Raw genomic sequence first — 21994 nt, 5'->3', positions numbered from 1 at the left:
TCTCGCTGGTACCGCTTCTGTCTCCTGGCCCCCTTGGATTTCCCTAATCACTCCGCAATCTCTCGTAATTATCGTAAGCATTCTCCTGAATTAATCCTAATTCTCTCCTCTCTGCTCAATCTCTGCTCAATCTCTCCTTATCCACTCGCATAAGGCTACGTATATGTACGAATAGCATCAACGTACCTTGTGTACTATGGCTCCGTATCTCGTGGCTCCGTATCAGACCACCCGCCTCTAGTCGAGAGTCCCCAAGAAAACAAGGGATAGTTGAGGCGGCACGTCGAGGGCAATAGAACAATATCTATACGTCACATTCAGCTCGCCATCGACCTGTAGCATGGACGTCAAGGAGAGCTCCGCCGAGCCGAGCGTAGCTTGAGGTAAGCCGCTCTGTCATTAACGTTCTTCAGAGCAGAGGTCACCCTGTGGCTAATTGACCTACCTACCCCGTGGTCTCGCTTTAGGTCTCATTTTATGTGCTACTCATTTTGTGCAATAGCCCCGAATTCATCCTTATATAGGCGGATAACGTTCAGGCCCAAGCTTTCAAGGCTAAATTCGTTATCAATACTCTCAATGATTTGGTTCTCATATCTTTTGTAGTCTAGGGTCAAACTCATTCAGCAACGGCTCTCGCGTCGGCGTGTATTCTCCTTCGTGAGTCTCCCCATGGATTGTGATGGAAGTACACGCAAATATGACGAAAGGCGCAGGGCACAGGACGTACTTCCCACATCGCCGAATAGCTGTGTACAGCTATCCTTGTTTCTCGCTTAGATCTCACTTACGCGACATCGACCACCTTGATCTTCGGGTTACAAGTCATTGCAGGCCTCACTGCGGCGCATGCCAATGCATATATTGCGGGCCATGCAGGTGAGGTTCCCAATGATCTCCCTGGAAAACGTAGGAAGGTCGCCGAATTGGTTGGTGTATCAGTCTCATTACTTAGGCAAAGGTTTGGCCAGGTTTAGCTCAAGCCCTCCCCCTTGTACATCATCTCTTTGTGGTATCCTACTTCATGTATCTCCCTGCCTTTTCACATCGCCATCTACCTGTGTAACTTGTGGTCTGACCTGGATTTACTCTTCCCTATGTCTCGACTTCACTAGCCCCCAAAACGGACACTTTGTCAAGCAATACATATAAAAGGTTGACAGCTTTCACTATGCCAATACCCACATATCCAGTAACCCCGGTACACCGAGGTACTTATGAACAGCCTCTCCTCCGTCGCTGACACTTGTTGAGTACAAGTTCAAAGAGGGGCAGAGGGGCAGAGGTAGAGCCACAAGATTGCAAGGCAAGCACCGGCTGCCAAGTAATCGAACCCAAGAGCCCGAGCTGAACGACAAGCACGCGATTTACGCCTTCACCGATCATATTGCGGGTTGAGCAGGACGCCCCGACTCTTGCGCAGCGGCTGAGCTATGAGCGAAACATTTGAAGTTTGAACATAGTTGAGTTTAACAAGGTGTTGAGTCGGAGGGCGCGTCGAGGCGCGATCGTTTGGGCAAAGCAATCGTTGGCCCGGAGGCAATGCCTCGAACAGATCACGTGTGCCACCAACTTGTGTCTCAAGGCTGTACCTTACGCGACGTCTTATTCTTCCTGCTCATCACCACATCATGACATGCGCTGCAGAAAATGCTGCCAGCGTCGACCAGTCGCACTTCTGGGACGGTGAAAACCTCAACTGGGAGGCGCACAGGATCGGGTGGGCCATTGCTGGCGGATGTGCCGTCCTGGTGAGTCGCGCACTAAACTGTGTTCCTTATCATATAACCCTGAATATCTGGATACTCTCGTAGACGTTGATCATCACGACGCTCTCGGTCGGCCAGCATTGTCGGTGCGTAGCCTCGTCTCCTGCGGAATTCCGCTGACCGGGTGATCCGCTGCAGGAGCTACACGAATCCCGCTGAACAGAGACAAATGTACGCCCCGCCCATCCTCTGCTACCGTGGTTTCAGCCCCAACGTTCACCCTCCATATAGACTACGAATCTTGTACATGCCTGCAATATACGCAATCATTTCGTTCTTTTCATATCGCTTTTTTCGGAGTTACACATACTATTCGTTGGTCGAAATCGGTGCGTGCGCTTCACTCTCTGCATCTGCGGACCCACAGCTGATCGACATTGTGGCCTGCTCTATGCGTGCTCCTGGACGAATCAACAGCCTATGAGGTACGCCGTGATCGCCGAATGCTGCCCTTGTTGAACGTCCCACCGTGTATCAGGCCATCACCCTCAGTGCATTCTTGTTCGTCGTGTTTCGCCTTCTGCGCCGCTCGACACTCAATACCCTATCCCGTGACCAGGTTATTGATCATAGAATACGTCGCAGCCACTGCGTCGGGGCACGACGCGCACGCCGCCATCGAGCGCAAGGACAAGTCCCCTCTTCCTATTCCCGTGCGTCCATAAATCACTCCTCGGCTGCATACTGAGGATTGCTTGACAGTTCTGCTGCTGGCGGTACAGACCGACCAAGGTGGGCCCGTACTCCCCCTGCTGCTTTTTCAATGTCTCAAACATCATCAACAGGCCTACTTCATGTACACAGTCAAAGTGCGTCTCCCTACGCGTGGTTTCCACGTTCACTGATGTGTCCTTTCGCAGTGGTCCGTCCTGCAGTACGTGATCATAAGACCAGGTATGCACTCTCCGACGCGCTGGAGTGTCGACTGATATGAGCCCGCGCTCCCGCAGCATGCTCGGTAGCAGGTATCATCTGCGAGAAGATGGGCGTCCTCTGCGAGGCGGAGGGCTTCGACCCGCGCTACGCCCGCGTCTACATCGAGGCCATCAACTTCGTCAGCATCAGGTACGTCCCCCTCCGCATCCGCATCCGCGTTTCGTGCGTGCGTGCGTGGCGCAAGCTCACGCGCATTACGGGGTAGTGTCGCGCTGTACGGGCTCCTGCTGTTCTACGACCTGATGAAGGACGAGCTGCACGGGCGCCGCCCGCTCGCGAAGTTCCTGAGTATCAAGCTCATCGTGATGTTCACGTTCTACCAGTCATTCGTTGTATGTGTTCCTTCCTCCCTCCGTCCTCCGTGCTTCTCTGCATGCCGTGCACCGTAATGCGTTGTTACTGACCTTCTCCATGCATGTGCACCCCGGACGTATCGACAGTTCACTGCTCTGGAAGGGCACGTCATACACGGTGAGTACAATCTTCCTCCTCCATCCACCCATTCCATTCGCTGTGAATATTCTTGTTTGGGTATGATCCATTGAACTCGCTTAACACTGTTTGTTGGATGCAGAAACGCAGTATTGGACGGTGTCGAATATCAAGAATGGCCTGAACGCGTTGGCGATTTGCATCGAGGTGCGTTGTACCCCGTCATCACGCACCATCACATCAACCCCATCCACCCATCCATCCACCCCCCTCCGCATCACATCTCCGTACCTTCTCTTCCATCCACATCATCTCCCCGCCGTCAGATACTGACCTCCAACCGCAGATGGTCTTCTTCTCCATCCTCATGTGGTGGGCCTACACCCCAAAAGAGTACAAGCGCAAAACGGGCGAGCCTCCGACGAGCGTGTGGCGCCCGCTGTGGGATAGGTCAGTCTCCCCCTTCCCTCCCTCCCTCTCTCCGTGAAGAAACAGAACTGACGGTTGACCATTTTGTTCGTGTAGCATCAACCTGTGTGAGTGTTCATCTATCATATCATATCATTTATATCATCCCATCGCACTACCCCTCGCCTCGCTACGCCATTCACACTCACACTGACCCCCTTTTCTCTCCCCCAGCCGACTTCGCCGCCGAGATCAGCGGCTCCTTCCGCTTCTTCATCGAGTACCTGCGCGGGAAGCCGCACACGCGCGGGCACGGGCACCGCGCGCTGAACACGTCGGGGCGCCCAAAGATGGACTTTGGGGAGGCGTTCGGGGTGCGCCCGGGCGTGTACCCTGTGTATCCCGTCGCGGCGCCGATGGATACTGGTTTGGGAGGTGCAGGTGGTTTGGCTGGCTCTGGGGGCGGGGATGGTTATGGCGGAGGCGCGGGTGGTACGGCGGGTGGGGCAGGTGGGTATGGGTACGGGGGAAGGGGGAACGGAAGGGGGAGAGGAGGAGGAGGAGAGGAGGACGCGTACGCGTATGGGTATGGTGGGTATGGGGGAGACCCCGACTCGGATGCGGATAATATACGGCTGTCGCCGTATACGTACGCCGGGGTGCCAAATGCGTCCAGCCCGAACGTGCGGACGTAGCGCGTTCAAGTGCGTTTGCGTTTGCGTTCGGTTGGTGTTAGGTATTCGTTACGATGGTGTTGGGGGCGCGGGCGCCCCAATGATCGTCTATCGTCTACGCAATCCGAGTATATATCTATACATCGCTCTACCTACCTACCCACCTACCTCTCTACGTACCTATCTCTCCGCGACACATCTCTCTCTCCATTCTCCGCCTCCCCCCTCCTCTTCCTATCTCTCACATATCTCTGCGTATCTCTCCCTCCCTCCCTCTATCCGCATACCGATCTCCGCGCATATCATATCCATATCCACATACCTTATATACCCTCTAGTCCTGCCCTGTTCTATTCTATTGCATTGCCGTCTGTGCTGTCCGTGAATCGTGATGTTGTCGCCGCTCGTTACAGTTTGTTATTTTGTGAATAGATGTCCGTTCCTTTTCTCCTTTCTCCTTCCTCCTTTCTCCTTTTCGCCTGCTGAATCGTGGATGATGGATGTCTGGGGTTGCCAGGCAAAGTTAGAGGAGGCAGACGAGTAGCGGAAGCGTGTAAAAATAGACTTGCTGAAAGACGCAGTGGTGGGCAGAGGGATGGATTGAATCGTTGATGGAGGTGCACCGCGTAGACGACGGGAGACTAAACTAGAGACGGCAGAGTAACAAGCACCGCCTCGGTGGCTCAGTGGTAAAGCGTCGCACTCGTAATGCGAAGATCCCCTGTTCGATCCAGGGTCGAGGCATGTAGGATGTTTGATCTTCGTTTTTTTCTTTTGGTTTTTAGGTTTTTATTTTTTGGCGGTTTTGTGGGTTTTGTGTGGAGGTTGGAGACGTTGTAAAGGTGTGTTCTCCTTCTTCCCTATTATCGCTTTCTGGCCGCGCCGATAGAGCTATATAGCTATATCCTCCATCCAGCGTGCCCGAATAGCCTCTTCTTGCTGCATGGCCTTGTCCTTGTATCTGCGCGTTCCCGTACGTACTCTGTCCACCTCCCGCGTGTAAGTACACGCATACCTTCGTTCCTTCGCGTTCACTGTAGTACGTACTCACTGTGTTATTCATGCGACGCGAAAGTTACGGCTGAATCTTCGATATTCGATATTCAGTCGGCTGACTAGGGACTCCCACAAATGCGCTCTCAGATCTCAGCGCTCAGCTCTACGGCCTTGCTATTCGCTATCTGCTCGACAAATCGCGATATCATCGAACTTCGCAGACTCGGTACGATGCGCAATGCGTCGTGTCGCGGGCGTATCGCCACGACTTGGCTGGTACATCATGGGTTATATATACATCGAGCGCTGGGGAGTCGGGACCCACACTCGGACCATATCTAGTGAGCTTGTTCTGAAATGAACTATTTCGAGGAGCCCAGTTAACCTTTCTTCCCACAAGACACGCTTGGTGTCGCCTCCACCATCGATAACACAGCACTGCCTGTGCCTTGGTAACTCGTAGCGAATGTCCTTACCTGCCGCGCGAAGTATCAAAGACGGGCTGCTGCAGCGCGTGCAGACCATCGCCAGACCATCCGCGGACGCCGCACCCGATGTCGAGGTAACGAACGTCGAATACATCGGGTCGTACAACTGGCTGGATCGCAAACTACCGAGCCTCATCGTCCCTGGTGCGTCCCATATTGTGTATATATATCGTTTTTGGGTGTAGAGGGGTATAGAGGGAGAAAGAATTTAACCATGCAGACGCACAGGATCGCCGAAGGAATGGGTGAACAAGCGGATGCCGTTTACGCTCGGGCGTGATGTCGGCATCGTCGTCGCAGACCAGAACGGCTATCGCGTGCCCGACGCAGTCCTCCTCCCCCTCTTCGTCGCCGTCAACATAAAATCCAGCCTTGACGCCGCCCTAGATGCCCCCACCCTCGATGCCCCCACCCCCGATGTCGACCCCTCCCTGCTGACGTCGAAGCCGAAGCCGGCCTTCGACTGGCCCGCACACGACGTCATCACCGACCGCAACAGCCTGCGCAAGCTCCTCCGCTGGATCGTCGCCGCCGAGGACGCCCCCAATTCGGACTTCCGCATCGACGCGCAGCTGGCGGGGCCGAAGACCGTCCTGCTCTGCCGCTACTCGACGAACGTGCGGGAGATGGCCGGGAACGGCTTCGGCCATAACTACGAGCAGGCGTGCACACAGGCGGCCCCGCAGTGCGAAGAGGGCGTCGGGCATCATAGGATTATCCGCTATGTGAGTAAGACTGAGGCGGGCCTTGCTGTGTGTCTGGTTAATGTAACTATAACTGATGTGGTGGTGGGAATTTTTCTTTTGAAGGATATGAATGGGCTGAAGATGATCGTGCGTTATGAAGTTGATGCGTACGTACCCGATGGTGCGCTACCCGATACCAGCCCTCCCGAGCGTTCCTGGCGCAAAGGCCCGTCCGCCAACACTCCCGCGAGCGTCGACGACCTCGCAGACACACTCGCAAACGTCAAGCTCGCGCCCACTACCCCCGCCCCCTCCCCCAAAGCGGCCCTCCCCCCAGACAAAGCCTCCTTCCACTCCGGGCTCACCGTCTACCCCGGCGGCTCGTGGTCCACGCCCCAGTCCGCCATCGTCGAGCTCACGACGCGCTCGCAGCGCAACTTCGAGACCATGAGCTGGACGGACCTGTACACGCAGCTCTTCGTGTCGCAGACGCCGCACTGCTTCGTCGGGATCCACAGGCAGGGCACGTTCACCCGCCTCGTGCGCGAGAACCTGCGGTCGGTGGCGATGGAGCGCGTGCGGCGGGCCGAGCAGCCGCGGCTGAAGGCGCTGCGGTGGGTGCTGGGGGCCATCCAGGATTTGCTGGTCGAGAGAGGCGGGAGTTCGCGGGTGAGCTTGGTTTCGGAGGCGGGGATCTTGGGGGTGTATGAGTGCGAGAATGAGGAGGATGTTCTGCCCGAAGAGATCATGGAGTATTTTGACGAGGAGTGAGCATTGAGCATCCCTGGTTCGGCATTGTAGTTGTATCACGTGGTTAGAGAAAGTGTAGCCTCCTATGGTTGTGGATTTGGTCGCAGAGTTCGTGGAAAGTCCTGCCGTCTGAGGACTATTTATGATGAGTAGCTTAGGTGCAGATCTTCCAGTCTTTCTCGCGCCGGCGGCATAACCAAGGGCACATCGAACCGCGAAGGTACATAAACTTTCTGTGTGAAGTCAGGTTTAACATGCGTTTTGGGCGAGCGTGCCCTCGATTCACCCCCGTATGTGTAGTTATAGTTCATTTACACAATGCGCCGGGCTCACTGCGCTGCAAAGGTGCCGGTGAGGCCTCGGCGCTTGTGCCCCTATCTTGTCCAGTCACGAAATAATTCCGACAAAAAACAAACATGGTGCCAACCTTCCGATTCCCGAGCTTGAGCCTGTCCACCTTTCACCGTGCTACAATTCAAGATTCACATCGCTTCGTCTCTGGTGGTTCTATTGGGGTGCCGATAAGCCCACATAAGTATCCGCAACCCCTAGATCCTCAAAGGTAGAATCATGAGTGCGAGCTCTTATCCTGTATATACCCCTAGCCAGGAAAACTTATCTCCGCTCACAGTCTTGGACCCAGCTGCGCTGGATGGCAGGTTGCTTTTCGCGATCCCGAAGAAAGGTGAGCCGATATTTCTGCTCGAGCTGAATCTATCCTGTTTGACGAGGCACAGGGCGCCTGCATGAAAAATGCGTGTCCTTGTTAGCTGGCGCCGATATACAGTTTCGGAGGCACGATCGCCTGGATGTTTGCATCGTCAAGAACCACCCGATCGCACTGTGAGTACCACGGTATACTTAATCGGCGAAGATCAGAATTTTGAACGGGAATGCAGCGTCTTCCTCCCTGCGTCCGATATCCCCTCATTCGTGGGTAAGGGGAACGTCGATCTGGGCATTACGGGCCACGACGTGATCCTCGAGTCGCAGATGGAGCAACACGTCACCGAGGCGCTGCGTCTCGGCTTCGGCAGGTGCGCTTTGCAGGTGCAGGCCCCCGAGGCGTCGACGAATATCCGGAGCGTCGACGATCTCGCGGGGAAGAGGATCGTCACGAGCTTCGAGTGGCTGGCGGGCAAGTATTTCAAGGACCTCGATGAGAGACTGGGTCTCCAGGGCGAGAATGCCACGCAGATTGAGTACGTCGGGGGGAGCGTCGAAGCTGCTTGCTCGTTGGGACTTGCGGACGGGATCGTCGATCTCGTTGGTATGTCCCCCGTTCACGAGACTGGGCAAATATATGGATTTAATATGGACTTGCAGAGTCGGGCGATACAATGCGTGCTGCGGGACTTCACGCAATAGCTACGGTTCTGGAGACGGAGGCGGTTCTCATCAAGTCCTCCACGCCAAAGCACCCACACCTCTTACCCCTCATCGAGGTTATCACTTCCCGCATCCAGGGGGTCATCGCCGCCAGCAAATATGTCGTTTGCGAATACAATATCCATCGCTCTAAGCTTCCTGAGGCGACTGTTCTCACTCCCGGCCGACGCGCGCCGACGATATCTCCCCTGGAAGAAGAGGGCTGGGTCGCCGTCAGCGCTATGGTGGAGAAGTCCAAGGTGGCAGACATCATGGACGAGCTGAAAAAGATTGGTGCGGAAGATATTCTGATATTTAACCTAGACAATTGTCGTGTTTGAAGTTTTGATGGAATGGCGGATTTGAATTTTAGATGCGAAGTCCAGCAGATGGGAAGGCGGCGCCTCGTGTTATCTTATCTTATCTCCTTATTCCCAACAATGTTGATGTCGCGAGTAAAACCTCACAGGACTCTGTGCCGCCTCCCACGACAGTCGCACCCTCGAAATTCGTTTTGACTCGTTTCCATCACCCGGTACAAGAACAAATGGACTTACTTGTCGGTGGTATGCAGCGGATCTTCCAGCTAGCCTCCATAGCCTTTTGGAATGAGGCAACCAGTGCTGGCCAGTCTCCGTATGCATATCCCCATCTACTATCCCCCCTACATCGGCCGTCGGCGCTCCCGCGCTGCTCCGCTGAACGACTACAGACCCATGTGTTGTGGCGAGGTTCACAAACGATGCCTCCCATAGCATGTCATCGGCGGCTCTAGGATAGAACAATCGCATTCAACTTACACGCGTCTTCAAATCATCGCATGGCTTTTGGCCTTCAGAATGAATCTCTCCACCCAGGCGCTCATTGAACATTTGAATGCCAACTTTTAGGCTACCCACGTTTGTTCGTTCGTGAGAGCGTCACGCCCATGCACCCCCGTTGTCGCTTGCCTGCTGAATCGGATCATGGGGATAGCTTCTTCTTTTACTCACTGCTCGTGACATGGCAAATACCCTAAACGCGCTATTTTCGCCGCGCTGTGAATGCCCCGATTGTTACCAACAACTCAATATCAGCAAGATTTGTCGTCTCGGTCATTTGCCGTGCCTATTACTGTGCTCGAAGTTAACGCAAGCACGGCAGAAGTTCAGTGTTCGTTATGATCCAGCATCATTCCTAACCACTTCCCATCTTTTCCCACTCGGTCCCGTCAAGTAAGCGTCCACTTGCCTTTATACAGTCCTTACCGAGCTTGAGTTCGATTGCATCAGACAGCTGCGAGCTTCTCTTTCGGAGTTATTCTGTGCCTTTCCCAAGGAGAATCCGTTTGCGCCCTTTCTGCGAAACAAGCCCTGATTGTTTTGATATGTAGAGCATAATCATACCGCCCCCATAGGTCAAGTAAACAGCCCTTCCGTCGTATGCAGCAAAGTTTCTCTCACTGTTTGCCGTGCTGATCGCCTATATAGGTAGGCTTTTCGGTCTTGGCTAAGTATTTTTAGCCCTTCAGGCAACTCAATATCCCACTTGACTTCATTTCATTCGTAATGGCCGTCGTCTGAAGAAATAGGCGGCGTCATATACGATGTTCTGACCAATGGCTGCGGATGCGGACCATGAGGTGTTTCTGCCTGATCTCTCACAGCGCCTTCCTGACGCGGTTGAACGGCCCCCAACGGCAAGCAAGGGATTGTATACGACGCGCTACATCTCCAGGTATAAAAGCTGCCCATGGCGAGCCTCTATCAGCATCAGCATTCCAGCTTGATATCGACTTAGTTCTTCAAAGTCATCCTCTCAACTTTCACAATGCGCTTCACCTCCATCGTCGCCGCTGCTCTCGCTGTTGTGCCCAGCGCCCTCGCTGCCAACTTCGCCGTCAACGTTGGCCAAGGCAACACCTTTGCCTTCAACCCGACATCGATCACGGGTGCCGTCGCTGGTGACACCATCACTTTCACGTTCATGTCCAGGAACCGTAAGCCGCTTCAGCCAAATGGTTGTGCGATCCAGCTCACGATTTCGCCTCCCAGACTCTGCGACCACGACCACTTTCACTACTCCCTGCCCACCCCCCGCTGGTGGTGTCCCAGGAGGCTTCGACACTGGATTGTAAGTTCGCCTGCCGCATGTTATTTCACAACGCTGATCAGTCATTAGCCTCTCTGCTACCGGCACCACCCAACCTCAAGCTGTTGTGACTCTCGCCTCTGGCAACACCCAGTGGGTCGCCTGCCGCCAGGCTGGTGGCGCTCACTGCAGGATGGGTATGACCTTCGCTGTCAACCCGACTGCCGAGCAGACTTACGAGCAGTTCTTGGCCAACGCCCGAGGATAGTAGATTCTGCCTTAGCATGAGGCTTAAACGTCCCCCATATATTATTTAAATAAGCAAATGTTATGAGTAGCTCCGTGGTTCAGACAAAAAATTGATTATGATGCTATACCTCGAATAAGTTATTTGTGGCTGTCATAACACTTTCTGGTATCAAAGCACCCGACATTCTGTAGTGCAGCCCTAGGTCACCGCCTTGACATACCAAGCTCATATGTCTTCCTCGGTCCCCTCGTTTAATGACTTCTCCCCTTATCAACTTTAGCAACTTCGGAAGCTTTTGTAAAGCCTCTGCATTCCTCCTATGAATGCCTCGCGCCACTAGTGAATCCAAGGTGTCATGCTGAACTTCTGTGATTGTTCCGTTGTCGTGGAAAGCGCGGTAGCTATGCGGGGTCTGGGAGAGGAATAGCTGAGGGTAATCCTTCTTCCATTTCGGATAGTTCAACGCTTTGGTGGTTTTGAGCTCCACGAGGGATGACTGGGGTACTTCCCAAGAGCCGCCGGATCTGATCTTCAGATCATAACCAGATAGTCGAAGCTCTTCTGGTGCTGCAGTACAGTCGCTCTTGGCATCAGGCTTGGTGGCGTCGGGATCTTGCAGGTAAGCATCCACCTCGAAACGGACTACCATCTTCAACCCCGCCATGTCCTATTAGGGTGAGACTATGTCAGCTTGACTATATATCTCCGGCAACGACACACTCACATATGAAACGATTCGGTGGTGGGTTGTTGTATTCTCACAGCCTTCCGCCGGCCTTGTAAACATGTCTTCGAAGCTGGATCCAAACGATCGGGGGTAGTGGGTGTTGTTCATCTCATACCTGCTAAGAACGATGGTCTCCGATCCTAGACGTTGCATATCGATCCTGAAAGGTGGGCCTTTCTTGGTGCATGCCCAACTATGCAGTCGCCGAAGGAGAGAGCGATCGGTGATGAAGTGGAACGATGTCCAGTCGAACGGCTCCTCATAGATCTGAGACCCGCGAATTCTAGCAAGATTCACGGCAACAAAGAGCGGCAACATATGAGGCGAAAACATCTCATTCCGTCCTGACCCTTGGCTGGGCCCCTCGCCATCAGCTATCAATTGTATAGATCCTGGGGTGATAGAGTTGATGTCCTGGAGGACGTTAGGGGACCCTGGCAAAGTGGGTAATGCTTAGCGCCGGGGAACATATGAGATAGGATGTGGTCCACACCTGGGATGATGATAGTCGATCCTTGATCATGGAGCCAATTGTAGGATGAGAGGTATTTGCAGTCGCTGATTTGAATGTCTCCTTCTTCAACCACTGCCTCTACCTTGCGATGTTTGATCGTCCAGCAGCAAGGTGCCAAACCTGACAGAAGATGGTACTGTATCGGCATGGAGGATGGCGGAGTAAGCGTCGAAGTGTATAACAAAGCTTATATCTGATCCACTGTGGTAAGGTTACCTAAGTCCATTATCGACAGTGTGGGCGCGCCAGAGCGCCGGCGGAATAGTGCTCTCGATCTGTAGTCCCCTGCATATATAGATGAACAAACAGTAATCCTCTGAATCGAAACGCCGGGGACAATAATAAAGACTCAAATTCTCATGACAGGGAACAGCGGTGTGGTGGAACACAAAAGAACCTTCAAACTATGCATCCTACAAGGCACTCGAATCCACGGGACGAACTAGAGTCATCTTCACTTTCCCTCGCTGCGTGTTTTTGTCTTTCTCTACCTCTATGCGAACGGTTACTTTATCAAAGACGCCTATATCAACGTTCCCCGTTCCTCGTGAATCCGGTATTGATATCGTGTAATTGTCCGCATCAAAATTTGTAGCGTCGCGTTTGAACATGACGATGCCTTCGATACCCAGCCTGAGGGAGCACGAGTCAGAAACACCCCGCAGTCAAAGGAGATACCATACTTGTTGACGAAGACGCCGACGCCATTCCTGAACGTTCTTATCACAAATGCTTCTTCCTGAACGCCCGCTTCGTCGGGGGCTTCACCTCGCTGTTTCAACGCGAGACCGACATAGAACTCGACACTAGCCCGACTGGCCATCTGCGCCATGCGATGCCTTCGGTTTACTACATCTAGTATTCTGTCGACATTTTGAGCGGAATGCAGTGATGGGTGGAGCGTGGTGTAGCCGATCGCTGCAGCCAATTGACGATGCGCGAGAACATCTAGTAATAACGGACATGTAAGTATATGTGAGCAGTATTGCGACAAAGCAAGGTCGAACATACCGGCATAACGACGGATAGGACTGGTGAAGTGAGTGTAGATGGGACTTGCGAGACCGTAGTGACCAAAGGTATCTCTACTCACGCTGCCCGAGCAGAAGTATTCCGCAGACAGCATGCATCGAGTCGCCATGATGCGCACTAGAGTGTTGAAAGCAGGTTCAGATGGATCCTAGGCAGACACGTTCAGTGGGTTTGTCAGAGCACTACGGGACGCAGAGTACTGACGAGACAAAGATCCAACGACGCCGCGAGAGAACCGGAACTTGAGACATCGAGACTCAGACCCTTGCGCTTCATGAGGATATCCTGGAGCTTCTCGAAGTTCCCCTTAGGTGGAGGCATGTGCCGCCTTCACCCAACAACAACGTCAGAATAAATACATAAAAGAGAAGCTAGAAGTTTGACCTACCGTAGGACGGCTGTCTGGGGGAAAGTTTCCTGTATTTTCTGCGCCACACTGACATTAGCGAGTAACATAAACTCCTCGACCAAGCTATTCGTTTCTCTCAGCTCTTTTTGTTCCACGTCGATGGGGTCGGAAGATTCGGCGCTGTCGAGGTGGATCTTCACCTCTGGGGAGGCGAGGTTCAAAGCGCCTGCGGCCATCCTCTTCGCCTTTAGCTTGATCGCTAGTGAATTGAGTAGGCGGATGCCAGTCGTGAGCTCGTCTTGGAGATGTCTGTGAAATGTAAGTCTACATGGGCAATGGACAGTGCAAGCTAACTGACGGGTCGTCTTTCCTGATCTGCGCCTCTTCGTATGTGAAGGCAGCCTTGGACGCGATGACTGACTTCGTGAACCTGACGTTCACGATATCGGCGTCCGGGGTCAATTCCTACAGATATCAATGGGTCAACAGGGGAGTAGACTACTCGCGCAAAGGCTTACCCAGATCGCCGAGAAAGCCAGCCTTTCGACGTGTGGGCGTAGGGAGCATAGGTTGGTGCCCAAAAGGGCAGGCAACATGTCCACTCGCTTGTCGACGAGGTAGACGGTGGTACCCCTCGATGCCGCCTCGGTATCCATGGGTGTATCAGGGAGAACGAAGTTAGATACATCGGCAATATCTGCTCCATAGTCAGAGTTGGAAAAGCAAGCAAGAAAGGCGGGTACGTACGAACGCCAGCCTCGATGTTGCCATTCGGAAGATGTCGCGCATGAAGAGCATCGTCGATATCCTGGCAACCTAAGGGGCGGATGGGTGGCAGCAGAAGGCAAAGAGAGGAAACGTACCAGGAGGATCGATGCTGCAAATGATCATGTCCCTCAGATCTTCCCTGTCTCTCCATATAGTCTTCGCCTTCACATCAACATCACCGTGGTCCGGCCTAGGTTTCGGCGGCACGACCCACTTATCATCCTCTTCCGGCAAGCACTCCATGACCCTCTTTCCGAACGGCGCATAAACCACTCCGAACTCCAGCATCAGACTCTCCTGCTCCGTGTCTTTATCACCGACGGCGCCGAGCCGGCGAACGAGGTGGCCTTCGGGGTTGCGCTTGTTGATGGGCCAGGTGTCGATGGCGACGAGGAGCTTCTGGCCGATGAGGGAGGGGGCTTGGCGCGTACGGATGCGGATGCGGGGGAGGAGTGGGGATGCGGGGATGGCGAGGAGGGGTGTCAGGCCGCGCGAGGTGGACGTTCCAGACGCCAAGGCCGGAGGAAGGGTGATGGGGTCGATGTGACACACGACACTGGCGCGGAGGAGATGTTAGATGATAGGTCCACACAGAGGTGAGAGGATACGTACGGACGCCAGTTCCGCTTGATGATACCGATGACTCTGCCGGTTGGCTGCCTCTCTTGCTGTCTTTTGAGGCGTTCCTCCTCCTGCTTTGCCTCGAGCCTCGATTTCCGCCGCTCCCTCTCTATGACATCGTCTTCCATCTCTTCGCCTTCTTCGTCCTCTTCATCCCCCGCGTCGTCGTCTTTCAAGGTGGCTAAAAGAAAGTCAGCGTCACCTCCAGAAAAGGGTTCCGACTGTGAGGGGTGGATACGTACCATCCCTTTCAACAACCTCGTCTCCTGGCGCTCTCCATTCGCTCTCGGGAAACACTTCGATGCACACCATATCACCCTGCACGGCTCGGTTCATATTCATCCTCCCGATGATTAGCACTGGCTTTTGGAATGCCGGGACTGATACGGTGCTCTATGTGGGTAAGGTAGTGAGCAAGCGGCTGTAGTCTCCGTAGGTGATTGACAATTACCAACCTCGAGATAATTATACTGGTTAGCGTTGAAATGGCCTTGATGAAGAGTTTTGGCTTTAATGCCGGCGAGGAGAATAGAAGCAGGGAGGTGCTAGATGATCGTCAGACAGGATCCCACCAGCAAAAGAACGCACGCACTTCCTCATAGACCTCTTTTCTAGCCGCTTCGGCCTCAGTTGGTTGGATCTCTCTATCCTCCTTCCCTTCATCGTCTTCGTCAACCCCGGTGGCTGCTAGAAGATCCATAAGCTGCGTCGCGTCTTTCGCGCCCTCGATATACCGGCGAAGAGAGGAGCAAGGGGTCTTCTCCTTCTCCGCCTTGCGCCGATTGGCCACATCGTTGGTAATGAGGACTACCGTCGGCGCTGGCGGGCTGCTGCGAGACTTTGAACGTGTCGAAGTGGTAGCGCGGCAATGAGTTTGTATGTGCTCGTTATACCATGATGTCGCCTTCCTAATTCCTTTGACATCGGTGAGCCGCGTTGCAAGCCCTTGGCCAACTCGAAGAACGTACCTCTATCGTTTCGATCATTCGGCGTCTCTTCCTCCTCTCTGACGACAGCCGTTTCGCTACTCCGATGTCAAGACGGCAAAGAAGAGTCAAGGTGAGCGAGCTCACGATCTGAACTCGTTGTAGAAAACCCATATCTTCTTTTCGTCGCCATGGATCAAGGACTTCAACCGATTGAACAGAGGGAGTGATCGATGTCGAATTTCTTCCATCACAGTCTGTAAAACGATGATCGGAGCACGAAACAAGGAGGATTCGAGTAGATCCATCTGAAAGAACATAAGCGGGAGTGCACGCAAGTCATGTAATGCGGTCACCCACCTGAGCCAGGAAGATATTCGTGTCGGGCAGCACGAAATGGCCATCGGGGTAAGATGAGTGAGATTTGTCGCCGAATTGTGGAAGTTCCGCGGACGTAGATGAACCTTCAGAGAAATGGTCTAGCTGCGAGCATGCCGAGCAGTGCTGCACTCCGCAGCTCACATCGGTGCGCAAATAACGCTCCCGGAGAACTATTGATTGTAACAACCGTCAGTATCTTGTAAACTAGCTAAAACGCATTTCGTTCACCTTTGATAACTTTCCCCCTCGCGGTCTTCCTGAAGAATTTGCGCTGGGTGATGACTGCCTCTGCCTGGGGTCGCTTTCGAATTGTGATCTCGGGCATTCTAATCGCAAGCGGCAAAAGACAGAGAACAAGCGGAACTGATACGATTGGTCAGTTATTGATCACATGATTCACAGTTGTCTTCAGGGGGTTTGGCCTCTCCGCATGGCTTCCAGCGATGAACTTGCATTCCTTATCGCAACAAACCATCATATTTGCCCCAAATATGCATCTGAAGCAAAGTGCTGCGTCCTCTCCATTTTCAATGGTAATTCCGATGCTCCGAAGGGTCCTTCGATGTTGCACGAAACGTTGGGATGCATTTGATCCCCCAGCCTAGTGCCACAGAGGCAGCGACGATGGCATCTTCAAGCACTTCAAAGTGTACTGCAGCGTTTCGGTGAGGCTATCATAAACACTGAGCCTTGTGGCATGCCTGGAGGATTAACGATCTTGTAGCCATTTTGGCATCGAAGCAGTCGTCAGACCAGCCATGTGTCCTGAATCCTGATATGTTGCACGCGTGTTGTCTTCGATCAAAATACTTACTATATCCTGACGCTATGTTATCCCCGTACAGGCCTGACGCAAGTTTCTTGACTGTGCGGGTCGCTATCAGCGAACTTCCACACGGTATTGCTACTAGAAGACCGCTTCTCAAAAGAGGCTTCCCAAGGAACCATACCTGAGATCTGCCTGCAAGCTTATATTTGCGACATCCATCCCTTATATTGCTCTAGAGACCCTGTCAAACGCGATGTCCACCTGTCTGCTTGCTCTCTTCGCCACAGGCCTCATGAAGTTCGCAGACCAACGTACCACCTGCTTCTCTTCGCCCCCGGATGCTGAGCATACTTCCAGTTCTCAAGTTCTTCCTATCACAGCGGTGAAAGTATTCCTAGCCCCTCGCCCCCGCATGCTCCATCACTTGGCTCAGAAGCCCACACTCGCAATGCCTTTGTTTAAATAGCCCCCGAAATCCCCTTTTTTTCTTCAGTGTTCAGCAACAGCCTCTTCACTTCAATCGCAACTTCGCCTTCTTCTTGCCACAATGCGTTTGCTCTCCAGCGTGCTCACCTTCTTCGTGCTTTGCGCGCCGATCTTGGCCGTCCCGACTACGCTTAAGAGCGTCGAGTCATTCGCTGGCGAACGCAACCACGGAAGCTACATCATCAAGCTGAAGCCTGGCGTCGCGAAGAACAATATCCTCAAGTCGCTCGGCGAGAAGGCCACTCACCAGTGGGATGCTGCCTTGAACGGCTTTGCTGGTCTGCAATTTTGTGTCCCAGTTCCCGGTATACGGTGCTGACGCTGGTCTTTGAACAGGAAAGTTCTCCGACAGAGCGTTGAAATTTTTACGCGCCTCTCCCCTCGTTGAGTCTATCTCAGAGGATGGCATCATGCACATTTTCCAGGACTCAGACGTCGTCACCCAGTACGCCCAATCAGCTCTTATTACGCCCGCAGGCTAACGCACAATGGGATAGAACCGATGCACCCTGGGGCCTTGCCCGAATTAGCTCTCCGACTACCGTTGAGGGACCCGCGGCAGGTCTCAATTTTACGTACACCTATGCGCCACCTGCAGGTGAGGGCGTTGACGTCTACGTTGTTGGTGCGTATTTCACTTTGGCCTCGGTGTTAGCCGACTAACCTCGATAAATAGACACCGGTAAGATCTTCCAAGACTTCGGTAAATGAGACTAAAGTGCACTTTTTCGTGCAGGTGTCTTCACCAATCATGTGAGTTGGTGTCATTCTGGGGACTTGGAAGGGTTTGTTGATGCGATTTTCAATAGACACAATTCGGAGGTCGTGCCCGATGGGGTGCCACCTTCGGTTCGTACAAGTGAGTACAACGAGGAGCATATGCATTCCCCTCCTTACCTCCTGCATCAAGGGATGCCGACGGTCATGGCCATGGCACACACTGCGCGTGAGTACTCCTCCTGCGCATTGCGGTCAGGCATTGATGCCCCGATAGCGGTACTGTCGCCGGGTCTACCTACGGCGTCGCCAAGGTTAGTCCATCTCTCCAATGGGGCCGTATAAACACTCAACGTGATGTAGGCTGCCAACATCATCGCCGTCAAAGTTCTCAGTGATGGAGGGTTCGTATCGCTGCGCTCACAGCTAATAAAATCACTGATTTCAGTGCAATGATAATATAGAAGTGGAAGTGTTGCTGATATGTACGTTGCCCGAATGATTCGCACTGTCGGCCGCGATTCTCATCCCATGCGGCATAGCGTATCTGGCCTCAACTATGTCCTCGACTCCTACCAGGCCTCCGGCCGCCCAACCATCGTGAGCATGAGTCTGGGTGGTGGCAGGTCTACTCCTCTAGACAACGCCGTGGCAACTGTACGTCCTACCATCCAGGCAGTATCCTGTTGGCTTACGAGCCATTCTTCAATAGCTCACAGCCGGCGGCGTCCACGTCGTCGTACGTTGACATCTCGTTCAGAAGGAGGCTTTCTTTGATTGATCATTTGATATACCTAGATCGCCGCTGGTAACTCCAACACCGATGCTGCTAACACCTCCCCTGCTCGCGCACCCTCCGCTATCACCGTCGGTGCTTCCAACATCGCCGACGCCCGCGCCTCCTTCTCTAACTACGGCGCCGTCGTCGACGTCTTCGCACCCGGCCAAGACGTCATCAGCTCGTGGATCGGCAGCGACGACGCTACCAACAAGATCTCCGGCACCAGCATGGTGAGCCTATACCCCAATTCTTCGCCTGCAGAGACCTGTATTGATGCTTGTGAAGGCCACACCTCACGTCGCCGGCTTGGTCGCGTATCTGATCAGTGTCCACGGAAACAAGACCCCCGCTGAGATCGAAGCTTTGGTCGTGGAATTGTCTTCCAAAGACGCCCTCACCGGCATCCGTGAGTAGTCACCATCATCCATGTGTTGCACTAAGATGAAACTCACGCCGTGTCTTGCAGCTTCCGGCACCGCGAATAGAATTGCCCAGAACGGCATCGCTGCCTCCGCCGTCCTTTGAACATCCCCGTCCGAATATCTAAGCGCAGCGCAGAGGCTTGATGCCCATGCCCATGCCCAAATTGTACATATTTCGCATTTCAAGTGTAGTCGACATACGCGAGGTCCTGTGTATCTCTGCGTAGACAAATTTCAATGTGTTTGACAGAACTTTGAGGCCGGTACTTCGCGAGCCGATGTGGGTCTACAAATAATCAAGATTCAAGACACCAACATTGAATATCCGTGCACGCAACCATTCACCCCGCTGTACACTGGGTGAAGAACTCGTAAGCCACTGACTAGATAGGCTCTTCCACCAAGACCCATATTGGACACCCTCCCACAAATGGCCTGCACACTGTAGTAAAACCGCATTAAATGTAGCGGTGTGTGTACCACCCCAGGTCGCACCGACGGTAGGGAGTGAGTCAGGTTTTAGAAGATTTTGACGTTCCTATCTGATATTAGAGCCTTGTCCGTTAAGTCGCTGACTAGTGTGTCTTCTTCAACTATCTCCTCAGCCAGGTTGTTTCACCCCAGTGTACAATTGGGGACGAAAGCTGGACGCATCGAGGAGTGGGATCTGGGAATGAAGACAGCCCCGTCAATATTAACCTTTCCTATTCCGCAGTATCGCCGCTCATGTGAACGCCTCCAGTGAGGTTTTGATTGATTCTTGGATCTACCAGGATAGTGGACGACTAAACTATATACATCAGTGTTCGAATTTTCTTCAAGTCTGCGCGAAGGTGTGAGTCAGTCTCTGTGCAGAGTATGATAGAATAGGCTTACCAAACGTCTGATGTTGGTAACGGCGGTAGGGCTTTGCCTGCATCGCGGAATAAGGCGAGAGCCTCCCATGCTTTCCCCGACTTTATACTCGTCATTGCCAGTTCAGTACCATGCTTCAGATCCTGCGCAAGACCAGCAACGAACAGTAACGCAGACGCGTTCATGCATACCCACTCCAGCAGAGGGACCAACTCCGATGGAACTTCATCGCCGGCGTTCAGCAACTTCTTGAAAGTGGCCGCATTCTCGTCTGGGCCGCCTCCCGCGACTGTTGATAGCGGGTGTCTCTTCAGCCCGAAGTCCTCGGGCGTGAGCGTTTTCTCGGTTACCTGGCCGTCTATGAGTTCCCAGGCCCATGTGGGGCCGGCGCAGCTGATCTCATCGAGACCTTCGTACCCACACACCACGAGCGCACGCTCGACGCCGCCGTCTCGGAGAGATTGCGCAAATGTGGCGCCGATTTCTTTCTCGGCGACGCCGAGGACCATTCCCCGGGGGCGGGCGGGGTTGATGAGGGGGCCGAGGACGTTGAACATGGTGCGGAAGGGTAGGGCCTTGCGGTACGGCGCGATGGAGGCGAGGGCAGGGTGATAATGGGGAGCGAGAATGAAGGTGAAAGGGACGCGCGGGATGGGCATGGGAGTCCCGGGCGTTGGGGCCACGAAGAGACAATCGAGGGCCTCCAGCAAATCTGCAGAACCGGACGATGAAGTAGAAGCCCGGCTGCCATGCTGAAAGAAAGATAAGATAAGGGATCGGAAATTCGAATCAGCAAAGCGCGTACCTTGATCACCCGAGCCCCCGCGCCAGCAGCCACGATGCCCGCTGTGGTGCTGACATTGAACAGGTTGTACCCATCGCCGCCAGTACCCACGATATCCACCACGAAGTCGCCCTCCGCGTCTTGGACGGCGGCCTTTAAGGCGCGATCGCGGAGAACTTGGGCAGCTGCAGCGAGGGACTCTGGTCTCCTTTCAACACGGTTGACGTGTAACGCTGTCAGAAAGGCACCGATTTGGGCTGGGTGCAGAGCGTCGGGGGTGAAGAGGAGGTCGAGCGCCTTCCGCAGATCATCCGCGCTAAAATACTCTGGCGTCTGCACCAGCTTGTTCAGCAGCGGTTTGAAGGAAGCTGCCGGGGCGGAGTCCATGGGAGTTCAGCTGCGTGTTGGATAAGGCAAATACGCAGAATGAGGCCTGCACTTTATTAGAGGGGCAGCACTGGAATAGAATGATTTCAATCACACACCTACCTTCCTGTGTATACGGGGAGCTGCTTTTGGTATCGTGTATGGTCGCAGGCATGTCAAATATTCCCATCTTGTATGGAGGGCGATATTGGGTGGCCGGAAGAAGGTTGTTCGTGGCGGGGAGATAGGATCAATGTGGGAGTCGAGATGCGTTGGCCACCGGTCAACAACTGAAAACATAGCCGAACATTATCCGCACTCACTTTAGCGCGCCTGACATCGTACATCCAGCGGTCGACTTTGTGCATATCCATCGTTGTGGGTGAGTGAGTTGGATATTTACCCTAGTACACTGAATTTATAGCTTAGCTTCAAAGCTCCCGACGAACAGGGACCTCGGGCTTGATTGATGTATTGATGAACGTCATGAGCTTGCTGAACCGAGACATGAGGAGACCTCAGACAACGGCTATGCCTCTGATCCGTGCTCGTGGCGCAATTGAAGAGAGGCACCGTTAAAGAGGAGGCTCATACCCTGGCGAGTCGGCTATGATCCAGAGTATATGTTCCTAGCAGTCCGGAGATGTAGATAAATTCTATAATTGAATC

General features: G+C 53.6%; 8 protein-coding genes and 1 non-coding gene across 9 annotated transcripts; 6 read left to right on the top strand and 3 right to left on the bottom strand.

Moving 5' to 3' along the window:
* Positions 1-1631: 1631 nt before the first annotated feature.
* PC9H_010359 (uncharacterized protein) lies at positions 1632-4240 on the top strand (the record flags this gene model as incomplete). The annotated part of the gene is made up of 17 exons (XM_036779852.1): positions 1632-1751; positions 1815-1855; positions 1908-1940; positions 2001-2098; positions 2187-2194; positions 2248-2270; positions 2329-2422; positions 2472-2501; positions 2555-2578; positions 2630-2663; positions 2720-2834; positions 2911-3037; positions 3146-3176; positions 3280-3344; positions 3484-3587; positions 3663-3673; positions 3780-4240. The coding sequence occupies 17 exons, from the start codon at positions 1632-1634 to the stop codon at positions 4238-4240; spliced, it is 1419 nt and encodes a 472-aa protein (XP_036627235.1).
* Positions 4241-4891: 651 nt separating this feature from the next.
* On the top strand, positions 4892-4963 carry PC9H_010358. The gene has a single exon. It is a non-coding gene; the product is annotated as a tRNA-Thr (tRNA).
* Positions 4964-5681: 718 nt separating this feature from the next.
* On the top strand, positions 5682-7160 carry PC9H_010357 (uncharacterized protein; the record flags this gene model as incomplete). The annotated part of the gene is made up of 2 exons (XM_036779851.1): positions 5682-5847; positions 5932-7160. 2 exons carry the CDS (start codon positions 5682-5684, stop codon positions 7158-7160), a joined length of 1395 nt encoding a protein of 464 aa, XP_036627234.1.
* A 297-nt stretch (positions 7161-7457) lies between these two features.
* On the top strand, positions 7458-8848 carry HIS1 (ATP phosphoribosyltransferase (ATP-PRTase) (ATP-PRT); the record flags this gene model as incomplete). Its single annotated transcript, XM_036779850.1, has 5 exons — positions 7458-7490; positions 7749-7824; positions 7877-7982; positions 8039-8409; positions 8466-8848. 5 exons carry the CDS (start codon positions 7458-7460, stop codon positions 8846-8848), a joined length of 969 nt encoding a protein of 322 aa, XP_036627233.1.
* A 1468-nt stretch (positions 8849-10316) lies between these two features.
* On the top strand, positions 10317-10845 carry PC9H_010355 (uncharacterized protein; the record flags this gene model as incomplete). Its single annotated transcript, XM_036779849.1, has 3 exons — positions 10317-10485; positions 10541-10619; positions 10668-10845. 3 exons carry the CDS (start codon positions 10317-10319, stop codon positions 10843-10845), a joined length of 426 nt encoding a protein of 141 aa, XP_036627232.1.
* A 103-nt stretch (positions 10846-10948) lies between these two features.
* On the bottom strand, positions 10949-12216 carry PC9H_010354 (uncharacterized protein; the record flags this gene model as incomplete). Its single annotated transcript, XM_036779848.1, has 3 exons — positions 10949-11494; positions 11552-11988; positions 12048-12216. The coding sequence occupies 3 exons, from the start codon at positions 12214-12216 to the stop codon at positions 10949-10951; spliced, it is 1152 nt and encodes a 383-aa protein (XP_036627231.1).
* Positions 12217-12481: 265 nt separating this feature from the next.
* DIS3 (exosome catalytic subunit dis3) lies at positions 12482-16470 on the bottom strand (the record flags this gene model as incomplete). The annotated part of the gene is made up of 17 exons (XM_036779847.1): positions 12482-12701; positions 12752-13016; positions 13080-13248; positions 13305-13428; positions 13489-13758; positions 13808-13914; positions 13968-14146; positions 14197-14265; positions 14313-14773; positions 14830-15019; positions 15081-15231; positions 15294-15383; positions 15431-15753; positions 15807-15862; positions 15912-16072; positions 16125-16315; positions 16374-16470. 17 exons carry the CDS (start codon positions 16468-16470, stop codon positions 12482-12484), a joined length of 3123 nt encoding a protein of 1040 aa, XP_036627230.1.
* Positions 16471-17461: 991 nt separating this feature from the next.
* SUB6_3 (subtilisin-like serine protease) lies at positions 17462-19312 on the top strand (the record flags this gene model as incomplete). The annotated part of the gene is made up of 14 exons (XM_036779846.1): positions 17462-17678; positions 17737-17845; positions 17898-18025; positions 18077-18103; positions 18137-18153; positions 18210-18259; positions 18311-18346; positions 18395-18431; positions 18481-18521; positions 18582-18602; positions 18660-18774; positions 18830-18856; positions 18916-19128; positions 19184-19312. The coding sequence occupies 14 exons, from the start codon at positions 17462-17464 to the stop codon at positions 19310-19312; spliced, it is 1167 nt and encodes a 388-aa protein (XP_036627229.1).
* An 880-nt stretch (positions 19313-20192) lies between these two features.
* TRP4 (anthranilate phosphoribosyltransferase) lies at positions 20193-21346 on the bottom strand (the record flags this gene model as incomplete). Its single annotated transcript, XM_036779845.1, has 2 exons — positions 20193-20927; positions 20981-21346. The coding sequence occupies 2 exons, from the start codon at positions 21344-21346 to the stop codon at positions 20193-20195; spliced, it is 1101 nt and encodes a 366-aa protein (XP_036627228.1).
* Positions 21347-21994: the final 648 nt, after the last annotated feature.

The sequence above is a fragment of the Pleurotus ostreatus genome (genome assembly GCF_014466165.1).
Source record: "Pleurotus ostreatus strain PC9 chromosome Unknown scaffold_8, whole genome shotgun sequence".
NCBI classification, from domain to species: domain Eukaryota; kingdom Fungi; phylum Basidiomycota; class Agaricomycetes; order Agaricales; family Pleurotaceae; genus Pleurotus; species Pleurotus ostreatus.
The sequence above is the reverse complement of the archived record's forward strand: the minus strand, read 5'-3'. Positions and strand labels throughout refer to the sequence as shown.